Source organism: Dermacentor silvarum, chromosome 7, assembly GCF_013339745.2.
Source record: "Dermacentor silvarum isolate Dsil-2018 chromosome 7, BIME_Dsil_1.4, whole genome shotgun sequence".
Lineage (NCBI taxonomy): Eukaryota > Metazoa > Arthropoda > Arachnida > Ixodida > Ixodidae > Dermacentor > Dermacentor silvarum.
In genome coordinates this window covers 59,344,719-59,363,462 of record NC_051160.1, presented here as the reverse complement: position 1 = coordinate 59,363,462, position 18,744 = coordinate 59,344,719, and the positions used below count along the sequence as shown (strand labels likewise).

The following is an 18,744-nucleotide window of genomic DNA, read 5'->3' as shown; positions in this document are numbered from 1 at the left end:
TCTCTCCGCGCGCGTACACAAAGCGGCCGGTGTACCACAGTAACCGGCGGGCGAAGGCGGAGCCCACCGATCTGGTCGCAGGCTCCGCCTTCCTCTGTTCCTTCCCGTAGCAACCGCTCGCTACGTAAGGATACCGGAGGTTTAGGCTCGGCGCAGCTGGGGCCCAAGGCTAGCGAGTCAGCTATTCTACGTACTCGCTGGTTTGGGGTACAGGCAAAATATAAGCGAGTTCTCTGTGCACGCGCTAAAACTGAGGGAGAAGATTCTCGCGTCCTAGCAATGAGCGATTCTCTCGGCAAAGCTCCTGGCCGCCGTCGCTTCCAGCGTCAACGGCATCACAGCCGTTTGTCTCCCCCGAGACCACGCCCCACTTCGACACCCTCACGCGCACGCACGCACGCACACACACAAAACAAGTAAAAAGCCGTTGACAACGACGCAGGGCCGATGGTGGCTCCTCCTCAAAACCGTGCGACGCGAAGGGAGAATGGAAAGGGGGTACATGGGCGAGGGCGAAAGCGAAATATAGGAAATCAGATGCAGTAATACCGAACCAAAGAAAAAAGCGGAGGCCAAAGCTAAAGCCCGGACGCTGGGTGGGAGAGGAGGAGGGTGCAACGAAGGAGGAGGTGCGCGTTGCGACGACGACCCTCGCGTCACACGCCGTTTCGGTGTGTGTGGACGAGTCTCTCGACAAGGCGGCGCTCGCACACACGCACGCACGCACGCGCACGTGTTCCACAACAAGAGAAATCGCCACTCGAAGCCCCCTCTAAAGCGGCGAAGAGGGGCCTCTCAGTGCCGAGTGGGACCTCGTGGCAGCAAGCAGCCAGCAACCACGCCGCCGCCGCCGCCGCGAGCATCCGAGACTAGCAGCGCCGAAACCGACGACGACGGCGACGAGCCAACATGGCGGCCATGCCTCCCCGAAGGAAGAGGGGAGGAGGCAGTGAAGCAGAGGAAGAAGAAGCGGCGAGATTTCCCTAAGGGGAAAAGCAAGCAAGAACAAGGAGCGAGCGGAGAACGGGCGACAGGGACGACTCGAGCGCCCCGCGCGAATCGGGGAAAGAGACGAATCCCGAAGAGAAGCGAAGCAAAAAGAAAGAGCGAAGAAGACGTGTAAGGACCACGCCGGCGGCGGGCATGGGAGCCGGCCGAACGGAGGCTAGGCAGCGCCAAGGCGCCGGCATGGTTTCGGTCCGCGGCAAGACATGTCCATGAGTCCCGCCCGCAAGACGCCTCAACACCGACACCAGGAGGACGTCGACGACGACGAAGACACGACTACGACGACAGTGCTCCCGTCGGGCCGCCAAGGTCAGCAGCTAGGCCACAACAGCACTCCGTTCTCGGTGTCCGACATCCTGAGCCCCCTGGACGTGAGCACGGTCCAGCAGCTGCAGCACTTCCACGACGACACGGTGACCGTCAGCTGCGCGGCCGCCACCGGCGGATTCGGAGGCCTGATGATGAACAGTCACTACGGGATGCAGCTGGGTTCGCAGGGCTTTCCCGGCTCCCAGTACGGCGCGGGCCCGCCGGACCTGACGGGTCACTACGCCGACCCGATGAGGCAGTCGGCGGCCGCGGCTGCGGCCTGCCGGATGGTACGGAACGGCGCCGGACCCACGCTTTGCCAGTGAGTACACACGTTGCACCCTCTCCTTCCCCTGTGTGTGTGCGCATGTGCGCCCGCGGGAGTGCTTGATCGTGCTATAGAGATAGTTTTCCTTTCGGTCTAGTCGGCATCCAGCAGCAGCAACTCAGCCAGTTCGACAATCAACATGAGGAGGCGCGCCGAAAATTCAATCGACCGCGATGCATGTGGTATAGAACTGCACTCGCGTTCCGCCATATTGGGGAATTAGAAGGACCACTCATCCCCATCTGCTCGCACTCGAATAATCGCCAATGCACACATCGGCCCTCCTCGCCAACGGGCACGTAAATAATGCCGTTGTGATATAATATGTTGAACAAATGTACGCTTTTTCACATTTCAGCCCACGCATCTGAGCAGCACGTTGAACAGGTGCTTATAGGATACCTCCGTGGTTTTATTAAGCACTGTCGTATTCTTTCCCGGTCGGCAGCGTCAGCGGCTAACGACACTGCAGCGTGGCGCATGGATCGTGTATACACGAACTTATAGCTATATATGTGTTGATCAACACTGTAGATTCCTGCAAGCGGTTTTTAATGTTTCATTTTTCATGAGTGTGCAACCATTTAACATTACGGAGGCTATAGTGGGGGCCGCCTGGCATATATTGTTATGAACTAAATTAGCGTTATGTTGTATCCAGCTGTCAAGAAGGTAACATTGGTCACGCCCTAAGAGCACCCATGCATAACAGTGCAGACGGGACCATTCGGGTTGTATATACGAAAAGAATGCCCATGTGCACGACATAACAATCAAGGGTTTCGGTCACACTGGAATTGACAGTTATTGCCAATTGCTACACGATTAGGAAACCGAGAGGCTGCTCGGCATTTTATTAAGTTGCGGGCACTGTCTATAGCTTCGTGGACACTTAATGCAATAAGTTCCAATGACGACGGAAACTACTGCTATACCTATAGCAGCGCGGCGGAACTCATGCACCCGTCATGTGTATACAGATTTATTCTTCACCCTCGAACGCTGCTTGTATCCCGTACACTTTCGCAACACATAGGTGTACAGGAAAGTGCACGATGATGACCTGAATAGTCCAGCGTCAGCTGACATGCGTTTCTGTATAGTCTGAAAAAATATAGGTTGAAAATGTACTCTTTCTGGAGACTGTATGGCTCCAGAAAGGAACAGTCCCATTCCGAACAGTCCTGATGGCAGCATTTCATTTACGCCTAAGTACGGAGGTCAGAAAATACCTTTGTTGCACCAAACATTTAAAATGTTCTTGCAGATACAATGCACATGTTGCAATCCGTGTGACGCGAAGCCTTATAGCAAAGCGGTTAATTACATTCTTAACAACTATAGCGGCAATGCGTACAATTGTGTTTATTCACCTATATACAACGTGTAACCTCACGCAATTTTTATGTTTAGGCACCACAAGGGTCACAACTTTGTTCCAATTAAAGAAAGGGTAGGCTTTAAAGATAGCGTAAGCACTAATCTCATTTAAGAAAACGCAGGGAAAACACTTTAAGAAAGGGCTCGTATCGGGCTTTGACACAGGCACGCTCGGTTCATATATCTCAGCCGTCATGCAAACCTTATGAAAGTCCTCCCAACAAGTGTCGAAACCGATTGTAACGCTGCCTATGACAGCACTGTTGACAGCGAGTAACAGGTTATGTAAACCATGTTGATATAGCATTGCACCTCGCGTAGTTTACATGGCTCGGTGTCATAATAATTCCAGAAGTAAAAATAAAATGTGGGGTTTTAAGTGCCAGAACCACGATAGGGGCTCCGGATTAATTTCGACCACCTGGGGTTCTCTAACATGCACCCATTCCCGGTACATGTACGGCCATTCTTGTATATTTCGCACCCCATCTAAATGTGGCCCCCGCGACATTCGAACCACCGCACCCAGTTACAAATTTTGCTCTAAATTCGCAGTGCCGCACTCCAAATTCCGCAATGCCATGATAAACGAAATACAACATTCACACAGCAGAAATACGAAATTTTGGTGCATTTATTGACAAGAGCCTTTTACGTATGACAGCTGTATATCGCGGTTATCGAGTATAGCTGCGCGCAAGACTTTTGTCCAACGGCTGTCTGCGTTGGCTAGGGAGGTGTGGTTATTCCCAGTTATGGCGGCTTCCTTCTAATGAAGTCTGGAATGCGAAAACGCGTGTGTGCTTAGATTTTTATAGGTGCACTTAAGGGGCACAAAAAGAAAGGTAGAAAAAAAAAAGAAGTATTCGGGTGTATTAGACTTCTGCACTCGTGAATAGGTCAGCCACCGAGATGACACCTTGACATACGTCACAGCGAACACAAGAACTAAAGACAAATGGCGACACGCTCTTGGAATTCCTGCGCCATCTGCCCGCGACATTGATCGATTTTGGCAGTGTATACTCAACGTTTGTTAACTGTTTGTCAACCAAGAGACGTATCGCATTGCATTCCTAAGTGTGGAAGAAGTCAGCCGGGGAAAAATATGTCAACTCTTTCTCCACTGAAAGGACTGAAACAGGCGAAAATACTATGAACCGGGCGATGGTACAATGACGTCATGGGCGCTGCGATATGAAAGCCTAGTTCAAGAAGGAAAGTATGGTATTTATTCTCACTCCTAATACTCGACTTCTTTTAGGAAACAAAATGAAGGTATAAATACACACATATATAACCACAGTAAACATTTCGCACCGTCCTGCCTTTTGCTTCTCTGCCGTCCTCGACTGGGCTTCACTTCCCTTGGCACCGATTCTGTAACTCTAACGGTCCACCAGTTATCTATCTGCCCTAAGCATTACATATATCTGCCCAGCTGCATTTTTTCGTCTTAATGTCAACTAGAATATCGGCTACCCCCGTTCGCTCTCTGATCCACTCCAATGTCTTCCTGTCTCTTAACCTAACGCTGAACATATTTCATTCCATTGCTCAGTGCGCAGTCGTACTTCTTATCAAGCTCCTTCGTTAGTCTCCAAGCTTATGCCCCATATGTTCTGCCGGTCATGCCTTGGTAATGCCTGCCACATGCACTGCACTCCATTTTTTTCCTTTAATGATTTCCTTCCTTGATGAAGGAAATTTCCTTCTAATGATGAAGGTTGCCTTTTGGTGACTGACTTACATGTAAACCTACTCTTGCAAAGATTCTGGAGAGCGACTGCTAATAATAAATTCTCGTTCTCTTGCTAGGCTATTGAACATTGCCTTCGTCTTCTGCACATTAACCTTCAACCCTACTCTTACACTTTGTCAGCTAAGGTCCTCAATCATTTGTTGCAAGTGGTCTCCAGCGTTGCTGAATAGGACAATGTCATCTGCAAGCTGAATGTTGCCAATGATCCTCACTCCTATTCCTCCCCAGTCTAATAGCTTGAATACTTCGTCCTAAGCATGGAGTGAATAGCATTAGCGAGATTGTGTCTGCTTACGCTAATCGATTTCTTGATAGCTATTTTTTCTCTTTTCTCGTGTAGACTTAAGGTATTTGCCAAGATTGTTACGTATAATTCCGGCACTTCTCAGCAGTACACAACGCCTTCATGTCTGCTGAATCAAACGCCTTCTCGTAATTCGCGAAAGCAATATATAGAGGGGCTGGTTGAACTCCGCCGATTTCTCAATTACGTGACTGATGACGTGGCTGTGATCCATTGTTGAATATCCCTTCCTGAAGCCACAATGCTCTCTGGGTCCGTTAAATTCAGGTGTTGCCCCTGACTGTATTGGAAATTACGTTGGCGAATATTTTGTAAAGAATGCTGGAACGCAAGATAACGTGTCTATTATTATTCCATCCTTCATCGTCTCCCTTTTTATGAGTTAGTATGACGTTGGCATTCTTTCAACTCTCTGGCACACTTCAAGGCTTTAGGCATGGCGAATAAAGGGTCGTAATTAAGCTTTTCCAGTATAATATCCGCTCCACCTTTGATCAAAGCGACGGTTATTTTATCTTCCCCTGCCGCTTTTCCCACGGGACATGTCTTGCAGAGCCCTTCTAACCTTAGCGGTAGCTACACATGCAACTTAATTCCGTATCCTGTCTATATCCTGTTCTTAATTACTTCCAGTCAAGGTTACGTGGCTCTCTGGGTACTGTACAGTGAGGTATAGAATTCCTCTGCTGCCTTTACCATATCATCAAAAATGTTGCTAGCGTTGCCATTGTTATCTTTCACTGCCATACATCTTGCTCTTTCTTGTGTAAAGTCTCCTTCTCATTTACTTCATGCTGCCCACCTATTTTTATGACTTCCTCAATCTTTCCGATGTTATAATATAGGATTTCACTTAGTTTCTTCTTGTTTATCACCGTCGACACTTCAGCCAGTTCTTTCCGACCACTTGGGCACTTTCATGTTTTCCGCTTTACTTATTAGGTACTTTGTTATACTTGGGAAAACTTACTTCATTTGCTGTCTTGGTGCTTTACCTCTAACCTCCATTGCGGCCTCAGAATTGAGTCTAGTTAGGGTCTGATTAATTATTTTTGTTATTTTCACCTTCCCGTTTTAAAGTCGCATATTTGTTCGCGAGCACTATATAGCCTGAATTAATCTGCTTTTCCACTCACTACTTATAGATGGTCTGTTTCCTCTTGACTAACCTTGCGCTTTCTCGCTTCAAACCGAGAGCAATCCTTCACCTCAATAACTGTGATCACTGTATTCTACCCTTCCCTAACACTTCTATCTTACACAGTGCTGGGTTTGGCAGAGAGTATATGAAAGCTATTTTCATTTCTTGTTTCTCCGTCAGGGTGTTTCCGGGCCCATTTACGGCTTTTATGCTTCCGGAAGAAAGTATTCATTATTCGGCACATGCATCCTGAACATTATTAGTCCACATAAGACCGCAGTGCGCGTAGGCATACTAACGCAACAAATGAAAAATGGAAACCAGTACGAGGATAACATGTTGAACAGAAAAAAAAAGAGACAGCAGGAGATGGACGCCAACCTAGCCATTTATTCAGAAAACGCCCTTACAAATTAACTTGAAGACAAACATGACAAACGAATGTACATGGCCACGTACATGTGAAAGCTATGAAATCCACACTTGACGCTTACAAAATGTGATACTCAAGGTCACAAAAACACAAGCACAGTGTTGCAAACACTCAAGAATTGCTATATTCCATCTCAAAAGTAGTTTCGCAGCTCTGTGGAAGCTGCAGGACTCCTTAACCAATAGGAAGGCCGAATGCCCCTCGATATGTGTTCATCCGCTTCGCGTTGTCTGCTCATTGCCACAGTAATTCGCGGTCTACTACGTGCATGCGCAAAGGTCCTAGCATGACACGTATCACGGCAACGTATCGTGTACCAATTAAAAATAAAGCTCTCTAATCCGGCCAATAATCAGACAGTTACGCCCGGAACTATATTACACTGCGCAATGACATTAACATTACCTGTGTACGTCTCATACCTTCGCGGCAGTGCCGCAAACGACTTGTGTGATGGAGTATAGAGAAAATTCGTGCACTACAGCTGGTTTCTATACGGAAGCTGCAAGTATGTCATTTTTAGCCAGCACAAGCATGCTATACAAAGCCTCGGTTATATAAATGATTAAGCACACAACCTTCTTGAGCCAGCACGGCCGTGAGCCAAGCTTCAGCAGTCTGGCTTCAAACAGTCTCCTGACTTTGCAAATCGATCGCTTTCCGCAAAATATCGCGTCGGATAAACGCAACAAACCACGATGATTATACGCATGCGACGTAGACTAAATGCAATTGCTCTGCTTAGAAAAACAGTGCTCGGAAATTTACGCAGGTAAAGCGTAATAAATAGCGTCATATGAACGTTCGAAGCCACGAGCAAGAAGATTAGCCAAACTCCATATAATAGGACCACCATTCCCATGGATGGTAGCCGAGCGATCGTAGCACCCGAGTTCCCTATTGTAATATTCGCATCAAACTCTACTGTTTGCAGAGTAGCGGGCTCAAAAGCGCATGCGCAGAGTGGATAGCAACTGGCCCATAAGCGTGCCAAAGGAAACGTAGTCGAAGCTTACGACAGAGGATTAGGCGATATGACGAGATTAGGAAATCTGAAGGAACATGATACATTTGGCTGACTCGAGACAAGGCTAATTCGAGTTTCAAAATTCGAGTCCACGTTTCCTTTGACATCACTCTAAACTATATGCAAGTTACATCGTTTTGCGTGCGTATGCGTGCGACCCTTGTCGACTTGTGTGTTTGTGTCATACGCAAACACAGAAACCAAAACGAGATGCTTTTTTTTTTTCGGCACCTGACCGCCATGGCGACTATAGCGGTACTAGTCTGGACACCGGTGAATTCGGCCACATAGTGTCGAATTTGCCATCTTGCCACTGCACATTCGTTGCAGTGAGGATACTTGGGTGGCGTTTGTTGTTTCGTTTCGTGATTGCGTAGAGAACAGAGCCGGCAACCAGAACATTTTCAAGGGGTATGGTACAGATGAGATGACTACACCCAGCGACACCTTTCTGCGGCAACGCAGCGAAAACTACGGAGCCGAAGAACGCAAATGTTTTTTTTTTTTTAATGCGCATCTGCATGTAGTCCGCGAATGTGAGCAGCTGAAAGCCAAGTACCGCAAACCAAACCGTATCACTTATTTTAATTTTTGGTCACGGCTTATTTCATAACTAATAAAGACCTTGCTTAGGAAAAGGACTTCCGTTTCTTGCTGTTCCTAGTTTTTAAAGCGGAGCTTTCTTCGCATATTCCTTCGACTTTTCCACTGCTGCTGCTGCTGCCTTTCACGCCGCCTTGGTGGTTCAAAACTCACGGCAGGGGTGCGGAAGACGAGATATGTGACGTCAAGGACGTTTCGGTAGAGCGGGCCCACAATGCCCTCTGGACTCAGTAATTAGGCTTGACCTCCCGCGAAAGCATTACAGCAACTGCCCCGTTTGCCTGCCTCAATGCTCACGCGCAACAGCAACGACAGTCCAGGGAAGAATGTACGGAGAATATTAGAGAGGGAGTAGAGAGAGAGAGAGAGAGGATGCAACCGGATTCCGTACCGACGCAGTTAGGAAAAGGGTGATTATAACCTTAGCCCTCGCGCACGTGGCAGTTCACCTAACATGACACGGGAGAAAGAAAATGAATCGTCAGAAAGCATTGCTCGTTCGGACTCTCTTCAGTAAAGGAATGAGCGAATGAATCTCTCTGTGTTCTGCGTACTACGAGTGGTGCAGGCACGGTAACATTTAACATCACATCACAAACTGTCGAATGCGGTCAACATCACCGCCAAATACTGTCAATGAACGCAAACAGCACAGAAAGATTCGCTTGAATCGATTCCCACAGTGCGGGGGATTTGCATATTTTGGGGCTTTCTGTTCTGTAAATCCTCCAAGTAGTAAATCGCCAGGGAAATGTCGGCACTGTAAAGAAGAATGTCCGCACGTGCGAGCGCGTGCGCGTAGCTTTGGCTGTTCTGCGACAGAAATTCTCCGACGGGTATATGTATGCTTGTACACCGACTCCACATGTGCGGGCTGTCCTGCATCGAGCCGTGTCGGGTGATGATGACGTAGTTTCCGTGACACGGCAGTCTGCGGAAGACCTCTAGAAATATAGTGATTCCACGGTAAAATGAAATGAATGAGGAGGAAGTAGAGGGACAGAGAAGGGGGAGGCGCACCAAAACACGTCGCATCACACAGAGTGTACGAGTACTGTGTGCATACATACGAAAGTAAAGTCCCGTTGCCGGTCTATAGTAATTCTGACGCAGCTTTGTGAGCCTCGTATCGAGTTGAAATTTGACCTTTCGTAAAGATAATAATAATTAAGTGCAGTTCGAGGAAGATCAAGCTGCTGGAACTTGCTCAGTATAGTACAGAGCGACAACTGCTGGAAGCTGGCCATCTTAAGAACAAGTGCTCAAGCTATTCATCATTACTATTATTATATTCGCAGTAGTGTCCGCTATGACAGCGCAAGAAGGGTTCGGGGCGCGTCCTTGCCGGTGAAAAAGATCTGCTACATTAATGCGCCCGATGCGTAACTAGAAGAAAGTAGACCATGCGCGGCTTAAGCTTTTCCGGTCAGCCAAGTTCAACGAAAAAAAAAAATAAAAAATTGCAGACTCCACACACTGTGGGAATCGATGTAAGCGAAGCCTTTTGTGCTGTTTGCGTTAGTTGACGGTATTTGGCGGTGATGTTGGTGGCATATGACAGTCAGTGATGTGATGTCAAAAGTTACGTTGCCAGCACTGCACACTTGTGTTTGTCCCCGCAGTATACAGAACACACACAGAGACGTTCTTGCTTGAGGCCTTGTTGGGCGCCGTTGTTCGTATACCCAGCGAGAAGGTCAGCACTGCCGTTGGCTCCAACGGGGCATAACATCGTGGCAGAAGTGTTGATGTGCTAAACGACCGCTTGCGTATAGTGTCGTCCTGACGCTGCGACGTCGGTGGAATGGTAAGCAAGCTATAGGGCGCGCGAACGGAGGAGTACGAAACGTATAGTGTTGAACGTTGACCGTCAGAACTCCTCTTGCGAAAACGTGATCGATTGCACCACCATTTCTGGAAGTTGGTACAATAGTTTGTTGGATGTCGCAGCTCACGAGGCGCACACCGAAGACCTCTTGCATAAACGTTGGCGGCCAGCGGTTTTCGGGTTTCCTCAAATCGACGTTGAAGTCCCAAGGGAACACCAACCTCATCGTGTTTACACTGGTGCTGTCACAATCAGGGATCACTGCTCCGGGTGTATATTGAGCGAACCTAGAGCAAGAACGTCTTTGATTTCTTTTTGCGTCGCCGAGGGGCTAATGTAGGCAGCAGCCATGCAGTGCAACGTTGACGTCCCCCTATACTTGAGTTGCACAACGCATGTGTCAGCAACGCCGTCAAACAGTGCGCATGCACCTCGCTTCGCAATCAGATGGTAAGGACAACATCGTCAGTCCGATGGATAGATAGGCGGCCATTTCGTTCTTGTAAATGGTAGCTCGAGAGCAACTGACAAAATGTCGCTTCCAGTAGCACACTCGTTAGAAACCGGCAGTCGGTTGCGGGTCGACACGCCACGTCTCCGACAAAGCGATGATGTCTGCTTTCGGCATTACGCAATCCGCTTCAATGTCCGGGGCGTGGTCGTTTAGACTTCGACCATTGAAGGACGTGATTGAGACGTCTCCGATTGTTGCGGCTTGTTGCAACCTGTCAATCGTGTGATCAAGACAAGTGCTTAATTTGCGCTTATTTAGCAGAACCATCACGCAGAGTTCGATCCGTATATAGTACCATTGTGATGCCTAAGTGTGAAGTCATCGTTTTTATTAGTTAAGTACAAGCCTTCAACAGAGGTCGCATGCGATAGTGCGACGTACACAAGCCGCAAACGGTGCCTCTTATCGTAGACGTACACAACCTGTGCATACGTGCCACCCTGTGATTTGTGTACAGTCATTGCATTAGCTTGTACGAGAGGGAATTTTACCCTCTTGTAAGTAACGTTATCGTGCTTGTACAAAGTTACGGTCGCATTGCGCTTGTCTTTGGGCACCGACTGGGGTCCTATTGCACGCTGGTGCACCATGGCGTGTTTTGCCTTGGTCACTGCGACGATGCCCACTGACACATTAGGAAACTCGAGCCACAGACGTTGTGGATTGTCGTTCTCGTTAGTTTCTAGGATAGGATAGGAATAAACTTCATTTGTCCAACGGTTATGGCTGTTGGTGCCCAGGCTAGGCTGCAAGGGGTCCATTGCCGGAGAAAAATCTTCCGAGATCCTCGGCAATGGCCCTGGCCCGCTGGACGGCTCACTCCTGGTACTCGGGTGCCTCGCTGAGGAGGGCGGCTTGCCATCTCTCAGCGAGGCGCCCCGCTTCAGAGGGTCCTGCTGTTGTCTTCTCCCTTCCTCTTGGTGCTTCTTGTACCTTACATTAACGTTGACTAAGCCGTCAGAATCGTCTACATTGGCTGTAATCATGTAGGGCATTGCAATGCTCAATTTGAGTTCTCCGGGTACAGAACACAGAGAGACGTGTCATTCACTCACTCATTCCTTTACTGAACAGAGCCCTAATGAGCAGTGCTTTCTGACGACGGATTTTCTTTCTCTGGCAACAGCAGCAGCAGTGGAAAAGTCGAAGGCTGGCGATGCGCCATTAAGTGAAAATTCGTGGATATTGAAGTACCGTGCTCACATTGCCTTCTGCGAACGGTTTCGTGCCTGAGCATGAAATGCAAGGATGACTTGCTTGATTTCTGCACCAATAAAAACGAACCACAAAACGATAGCAGGGTACACTGCGTCATGCGTGCCTTCAGGGTAGCTGTACTAGACATGATTATACGCTGGCAAGCTGCAGTGAAGACTTGTCGGCTCATATTTCAAACGGCAGGGGAAACACAGGACACAAATTTATCTGCTTGTATATGGCAGAATCTATCGCAATATACATGCGTTTTCATAAACGACAAGGCAACTTTCATGCGATGCGTGACGTGTCATGCATCAGCATATTCGTTAAATGGCAAATACGCGCTCTGCTAGTAGAGTTCTTTTCGTGAAGAGCACAAATGTGCCAGGCATTAAGTGTCCACAATAATTGTTGAATACACATCACTATCATTGTATTCCAACTTGCGCCTGCAAATTTCCTAACTTCATCGCCTCACCTAGTTTTCTGGCGTCCTCGACTGCATGCGCTTCCCTTCTCTTGGTATCCATTCTGTAAGGACAGGCGTAATTGGAGACCACAGGGAGAGGCCTTCGTCCAGCAGTGGACATAAATATAGGCTGATGATGATGATGACTATCATTGTATAGTGAGGGGCGTAGCCGGAATATTTTGGACAAGCAGCAATGCGAGTTGTCGATACCTTTAACGACGATCTTGCCAACTGCACTCGAACAACGAAAGAGACCACGACGGCTGTTGCTTCCAACTTGTTTATTTCTTTCGGAAGTACAAAAAAGCATGGGAAAAACCTGTAAAATCACACATCCCCACCCCATCTACCCTCTTCCCCGGAAAAAAAAATTCTAAAGGGGACAAGTTAAGTGATATCACTGAATAAGTTTACAAACCAACACAGGCAACTTCACAAAGTTCCATCAGCCATCAGATAACAAGTCGAGGGTATATGCGCGCAATACTGTTGCTTCAGTTATTTCTGTTGTGTTTATATCAGTGCTCTTGTCTAGAGTTGCGCAGCACTCAAATTTGAGCGTTCCACGTCTGTACAAGCTGTAAAGAATGGGGTTGTGAGTGCGCTTCCTAGGCAATTGAAAACGATATCAAATCAGAATTGTACTCGCTGGTTGAGGTACCCGCACCGGCTAATATTCCATTCATGGGCGCCGCCATCTTGGGCTGTTACACAAGCAAATTCTACGTTTTATCAGAAGCCAAGTCATGTAACACGGTTATGAAACGCTGAACGTTTTTATACAACTATTTTCATGCCTGTGAATCGACTGGAGTTACGTACACTTCCTCGTTAAAGACAGAGTACAGCAGCGTTAACAGCCCAAGATGGCGGCAGCTAAACGCTTCCGTACACTACAGAGTCTATAAAAGGCTCTGTTTCAATGTCGTAAGCGTACATGCTCAGTGTTTCAGGCTATACACCACAACCTTAGCACACATAAGTCCTAATCGAAAACCGCCGGAGCTCAACCTAATAACCCATACCGCTATACTCTCTGACACGTCATCCAAACGCACGGAAAAGCCGTCGTACTTCAAGTATCTGGAACAACGAAAAATCATGTGCATTCTAGAGGGTACGTCCGCAACCAGCGCCATTACGAACTGTAGTGACGTAATGAACTTCACGCACGCAAGCGATTAGAACCGCACGGGTCGCGACCCCGTCCCTTTCTCCCAAAGTTCAGCTCCGCTAGACTGCGAAACGACAAACAGGAGCGTCGAAATCCCCCGTTCAAATGCGCAGACATGCATGCAGATTAGCTATAAGCGCTGCACGCGTGTATAACCAGGCGTCCCGAACGTATATAAGCCGCGCCAGGCTAGAGTGCCTCACGCTCCAGCGTATGTCTCGGGCGCTTCCCTATATATATATATATATATATATATATATATATATATATATATATATAAGACCACTCGCTGCAGATATTCTTGCGGCTGTCTCCCTCACCCTCTATCGTCATGACTAATCGAAAGAAAAAAAAAAGACTCCCTCACGCGTCGCTGTAGTAATCCCAGCATGTCACTTGAGATGTGAGTCTAGGTTTCCAGCCCGCGCTCGCTGGCTTTGATTTGAATGTAATGATAGATGGTGCGAACCCGAGCGCCACACATTAGCACCGAAGAAACCCGCACGAAAGCACACGCGTGTTTGTTCATGCTCTATACCACTTCGACAGAGCGCCAGTTAATCGGCGTTGAGGTTGAAACTAACGGTGCGCGAAAAACGCCTCCGGGCCTGCCGCTGTAACGAGTGGAGATATAATAGCGCCGATGCCTCCAAGCGCTTCGCGGCCGAAACATATGCGTGGCCAATGCATTCAAAAACGCGCCACGGATATGCAGCCCCTCGAAAGCCACTTGGTGTGTACACAACACTGGGCAGTAGTGCCACGCCATTAATTTTTTTCTTTTTTCTTTTAGCTAGGCTCCTGCTATTCGCCCTTCTCCACGCCTTCTATGCTACGCAAACAGAAAGTTGGCCGGGCGAACGCGTTTGCCTAAAAATGGCGCCGACTGCCGACCGCGAAACCCGCGGACCGCTCACAGAGGGCGCGCGTAGCTGCTGCGCCGGTAGGGGGCGCGCACGCCTATAGCGTCGTCGCCGACGGCGACGGCGCTGTGTTTTGATAACCTCGTTATCTATTATTATGTTCTTATACTGTCTCTATACGAGCCGGCTCTGCGGGGGGGAGACCGCGACAGGCTTACACACGGCCCCCTTCTCAAGATCGCATCGACAAAGATTGCATCGGGATTGACGAAAGAGCGCCTCGGGCTACGCGGCTCTGAGCTGCCAACATCACAAGAAAAGCCCGTGTTTGCACGTTCCCGATGGAATGAGTGAACGAGAAAGATGAAGCCAAGCGGGGCGTGCTTGCTTGCTTGCTCGCTCGCTTGCCTTTACGTGGTGGAGCGACGCCAGAGCGCACGCCGCGCGGGTGTTGTTTGACTTCCATATTCCTCGTCAGAGCGCCGCGACCCGTGAAACCGCGGTATATAAGCTTCGAGCGACGGCGGTTGCTGCGAGTGCATATACTGACAGCATCGCGGCGACCACTCGGCGCAGAGACCGTAGCATTCAAATCTTGCACGCGCTGTATATGCGTGCTACGTCTGGCTAAAGCGTGTGTGCGTCTGTGTGTGTGTGTGTGCGCGCGCGCGCGACGTGACGTGAAGCAGCGACGGTTGAATACGCGCGACTGATTGATTCGGTCAAGCGCCGCGAGCCGCATGTTTGCTCTTGGCATTCGAACGGTCTGGCCTGCACGTGCGCACATTTATGACGGGACGCGCGCCAGGTAGGCGCGAAGTTGTAATTTCAACGCCTCGCATTATACGCATCGCGACTCGAATCACCAGTCGTCTTTTCTATACTCGCTGATTTAGAGACAGTCTGATATACTGAAAGAGGTGAAGACATGCATTTTTATTTATTTTTTTACAGCGGAGCTGTTAGCCTCTAGTTGGTCGGGATCATGGTCGGGATTTTTCGGGTCCCGCTCACACAGAAATGTGGGCCGATCCCGGAAACAGTGCAAAGAAACGGAAAGCGCACAGTGTGCTGCTTCTCCAAGACGCACCACATGACGTCATCAGGCGACATCATTTGACGAAGACGTCATCGCGTGACGTCATCAGATAACGTCATCAGGCGCACGATGCCGTTATCCTGTAACATAACGCTTGGCGTGATGTCATCACGCGACGTTTCAGGTGATGACGTAATCACGTTTCGTCATCATGTCAAACGTGACGTCGCCACTTGGTCACATGGGTTTTGGTACCATAGGATGTTAACGCCGGATTTTTCGCTTCATGGGCCATATAATGATTTCGTATTTGTACTGAATACCCCCCTCGATCAGCAGTTGTAGTGGCGGTTTTCCACAGCTTTACTGGACATCCACTTTCGCAGGACCAGGATGGCGAGTAACTTTTTTGGACGTACAATAAATAAAATGGTGTTATTCGCTCGACGACACCTTTTAAGCGAAGCTTTATAGGCTCACTTGTGGTGGGGTCGGTGTACGCGGCGTATGTGGTATCATCATCAGCATTGGCTCGAGCGTCGTCGTCTTCTTCCGCAGCTGGCTCCGTTGCCGCTCATCATCCCAGCGTTCACTTCTCTTCTGTCGTCGTAATGGAGAGGCCGCGTTTACGGGGGTATGAGCCATTCATTGTCTTGCCGTGACGGACAGATTGAATTTTGAGGCAATTTAATTTCGAATCATCAGCCCAAAGTGATCACAAAGTCACCTTACTCAGTTGTGCAGTAGCAAACCAGTAATAAACACGTCTTTGTCTTCCTCAGACATATTTTGTCTTTAATGCTTCTAAATAAAACTCCAAGCTCTTCACCTGTCGAGAAAACGTTTGACCATCCACAGAAAGAAAACTAAATCGCAAGTAGTAGGTAAGGGAAACAGAAGTAGAAGGAACAGTAGAACGTCATGTGCATGCACCAACGACAAGCTTCGCTTACCCCCATTTTCTCGACAGGGGAAGGGCTTGGAATTTTTAAAAAATTTCTTTTCTTCCACAGTGGTTGCCAAACGGCACATTGTTACGCGTATAAAACCATTTACAGGATGCATTTACGAATGCGGAGACTTAAGAGAGCCCAGCCAGGCTGTGTTGACTTTTCGCCGTCCTTGGAGCCGTCGCCATTCTCTTCTATAGCTTAATGATATCATAGTTATATGACGCGGCGGGTAGGGCCTTGCTCGTACGAAGAAGCTGCGCAAGTGCCCCTGCTGCACTTGTCGTCCATAATTAACTTCACGTTGTTAGCAATGGTAGAACAAGGAATGTCGCTGAAGCCAACGCATCGACAAGGGGACCTATTTTCGTCACATTTCTATACGTTGGTCTGTCCGTATCCTGGCGCCTCTAAGCACTTTCTCTCGTTTGGCCTTTGTCCTTGGCACAACCACAGTAGATGGCGATCATCGGTTGCTTGTTGTGGAGCCAGATCACTTTTGCCACGTCACATCTTGGAGTACTGCAGGCCCCGGACTCGGAATACGGAAGATGTGAGGGTCGCCTGGACCCGAACGCTCTTGGAAGAAACTTCCACCACCCGAGTGAGATTACTGGGAAAGGAGCAGATGTACGGGAGGATGAATCGCGGTCAATAATTAATGAGCTGGCGAAGTTGCAACGGTTTTAGGGGACGTGTCGCACTCGCGGAGTCGAATCAGAGTATAGTAGCGAAGTCGCATCCATTTAGTAGAAATACTGAAAGCACATAGCGCCAGCCTTCGAGATAACCGCCCCCGTAATGTGCTACGAAAGAAATTGGTGCCACACTTATTATTTTGTTGGAGTCTCCCGAGCATACTGATGTACAAAGAGGTAATGAATGAAAGTTTGTCGAAAAAGCCAATCAGTGTGGAACATTGCAACCGCAAAGATCCAGTAATTACTTTCATATGCGGCTGCGGCTTTCAGTGACAACGCCTGAAGGAGCAGCCCCATTGTTCACCTAGTTTAATCCAGGATTGTGCGATCATGCGCCGACAGGACAAATTGGCATACGAATCACTTACGAGCCCACCCGATGCCAATCGAACCTCTGCGCTGATCAACGCCGCGTTTCATGTGAAGACATTGGACAACGTATATAACGTACACATATGAGCGACGCAAGTTGCCAACCATGTTTCCGCCGCCAGTAGGGAGGATATTCTCGATCGTGGGCGCAGTCACTTCTTAGCGCTGAACCGCACAACTATGTTACTCTTCAATGAAGACATGCGCACTATTCCACACTTTCGTTTTGTTTTTTTAGCGCTGTTAGAATCCATCTGGTTGCTCCGGGCATCTGTGAGGCATGTGCAGCGTCTTGAATATATTATGTTGTTTTCACTGGAAGCGCCGGCGGAACAAGAAAAGGAGAAGAAGAAGCGCCGGCGAGCACGAGAGGAGAAAACGGGGACTCTAGCCTGTTAGCAGGGTCTTGACGGCCCGAATAAGTGCTATTAAAAGCCCTTCTCAATTATATCGACGGAATCGAGTTATTCTGCGGCTGTCAGGTCATTTCTTTTTTTTCCCTTTTTCTTATGTCTCGCACAACAAAATTTCGAGTTTGTTCTGAAATGCGGCCGCTGGGCACAGCAAAGCCACCGAAGTGTACGGCGACGGGACGACGAGGTAGAAGTGAGTCCGGCACATATTCCGCTCGTCGACCAATCACACCGCTACATGCGAGTTTAAAGACGTGTTTAATGATGCCTATACAGCGCTATTCTTGTCCTATAGGTAACGTTAAGTGGTGGGAAAGAGCTAATGAATGTACCCTAACACACGTTGCGCGTCGCAAAAAGAAAAAAAAAAGGGGGAACTACAGTGAGGTGACCCACTACAAGCGTCCGGTTTGATGCCCTGCACTGGAGGAAGAGGAAATGCAGTAAATATTACGAGAAAGGAAAGCAAGAGGTGCAAAAAATGAACTGTCAGCGCGCGCATGTGAGGTGCCTGATAATGATCACAGCATCACGATGTCCAGATGCTTTCGCAAAGCACATTATTGCTTTTACAAAGGCACTCGGGGCGATGTCATGCTGGAGACAGTGTCCAAAATGTCTGCTTCCCGCGCGAGGCGGCGGTTGTCTGTTGTGTCAACACGATGAGCAGAGCTGTTACGTTCTCACTGAAGCACGAAACGCTGTCTCTGATAAGTTGTTCAAATCGTTTCTTTGCGTTCTCAAGCTTCACATTTGACGCTATCGGCCACTCCGGCGAGAAAGGGGTAGGCAATCGCGAAGGCTACTTCAAACCATAGGCGAAATAAGAGTGCCAAGTCACATCGTGGTAGGCGGCGAGAAGGCTGAGCTGCAGGCGTGGATCCATAACACGAGGGCTCTCGTTTGTGAAGCCAACCGAACTT

The 18,744-nt window shown here is 48.6% G+C and overlaps 1 protein-coding gene across 1 annotated transcript in view; it reads left to right on the top strand.

The window, feature by feature from the left end:
• The first annotated feature begins 1,188 nt into the window (after nucleotides 1-1,188).
• Nucleotides 1,189-18,744, top strand: part of LOC119458088 (homeobox protein Nkx-2.4) — a 29,250-nt gene continuing 11,694 nt past the window's right edge. Inside the window, 2 exon segments of the mRNA XM_037719903.2 lie at nucleotides 1,189-1,598; nucleotides 1,600-1,639. Coding sequence (XP_037575831.2) covers nucleotides 1,212-1,598; nucleotides 1,600-1,639 — 427 coding nt within the window. The 5' untranslated portion in view covers nucleotides 1,189-1,211.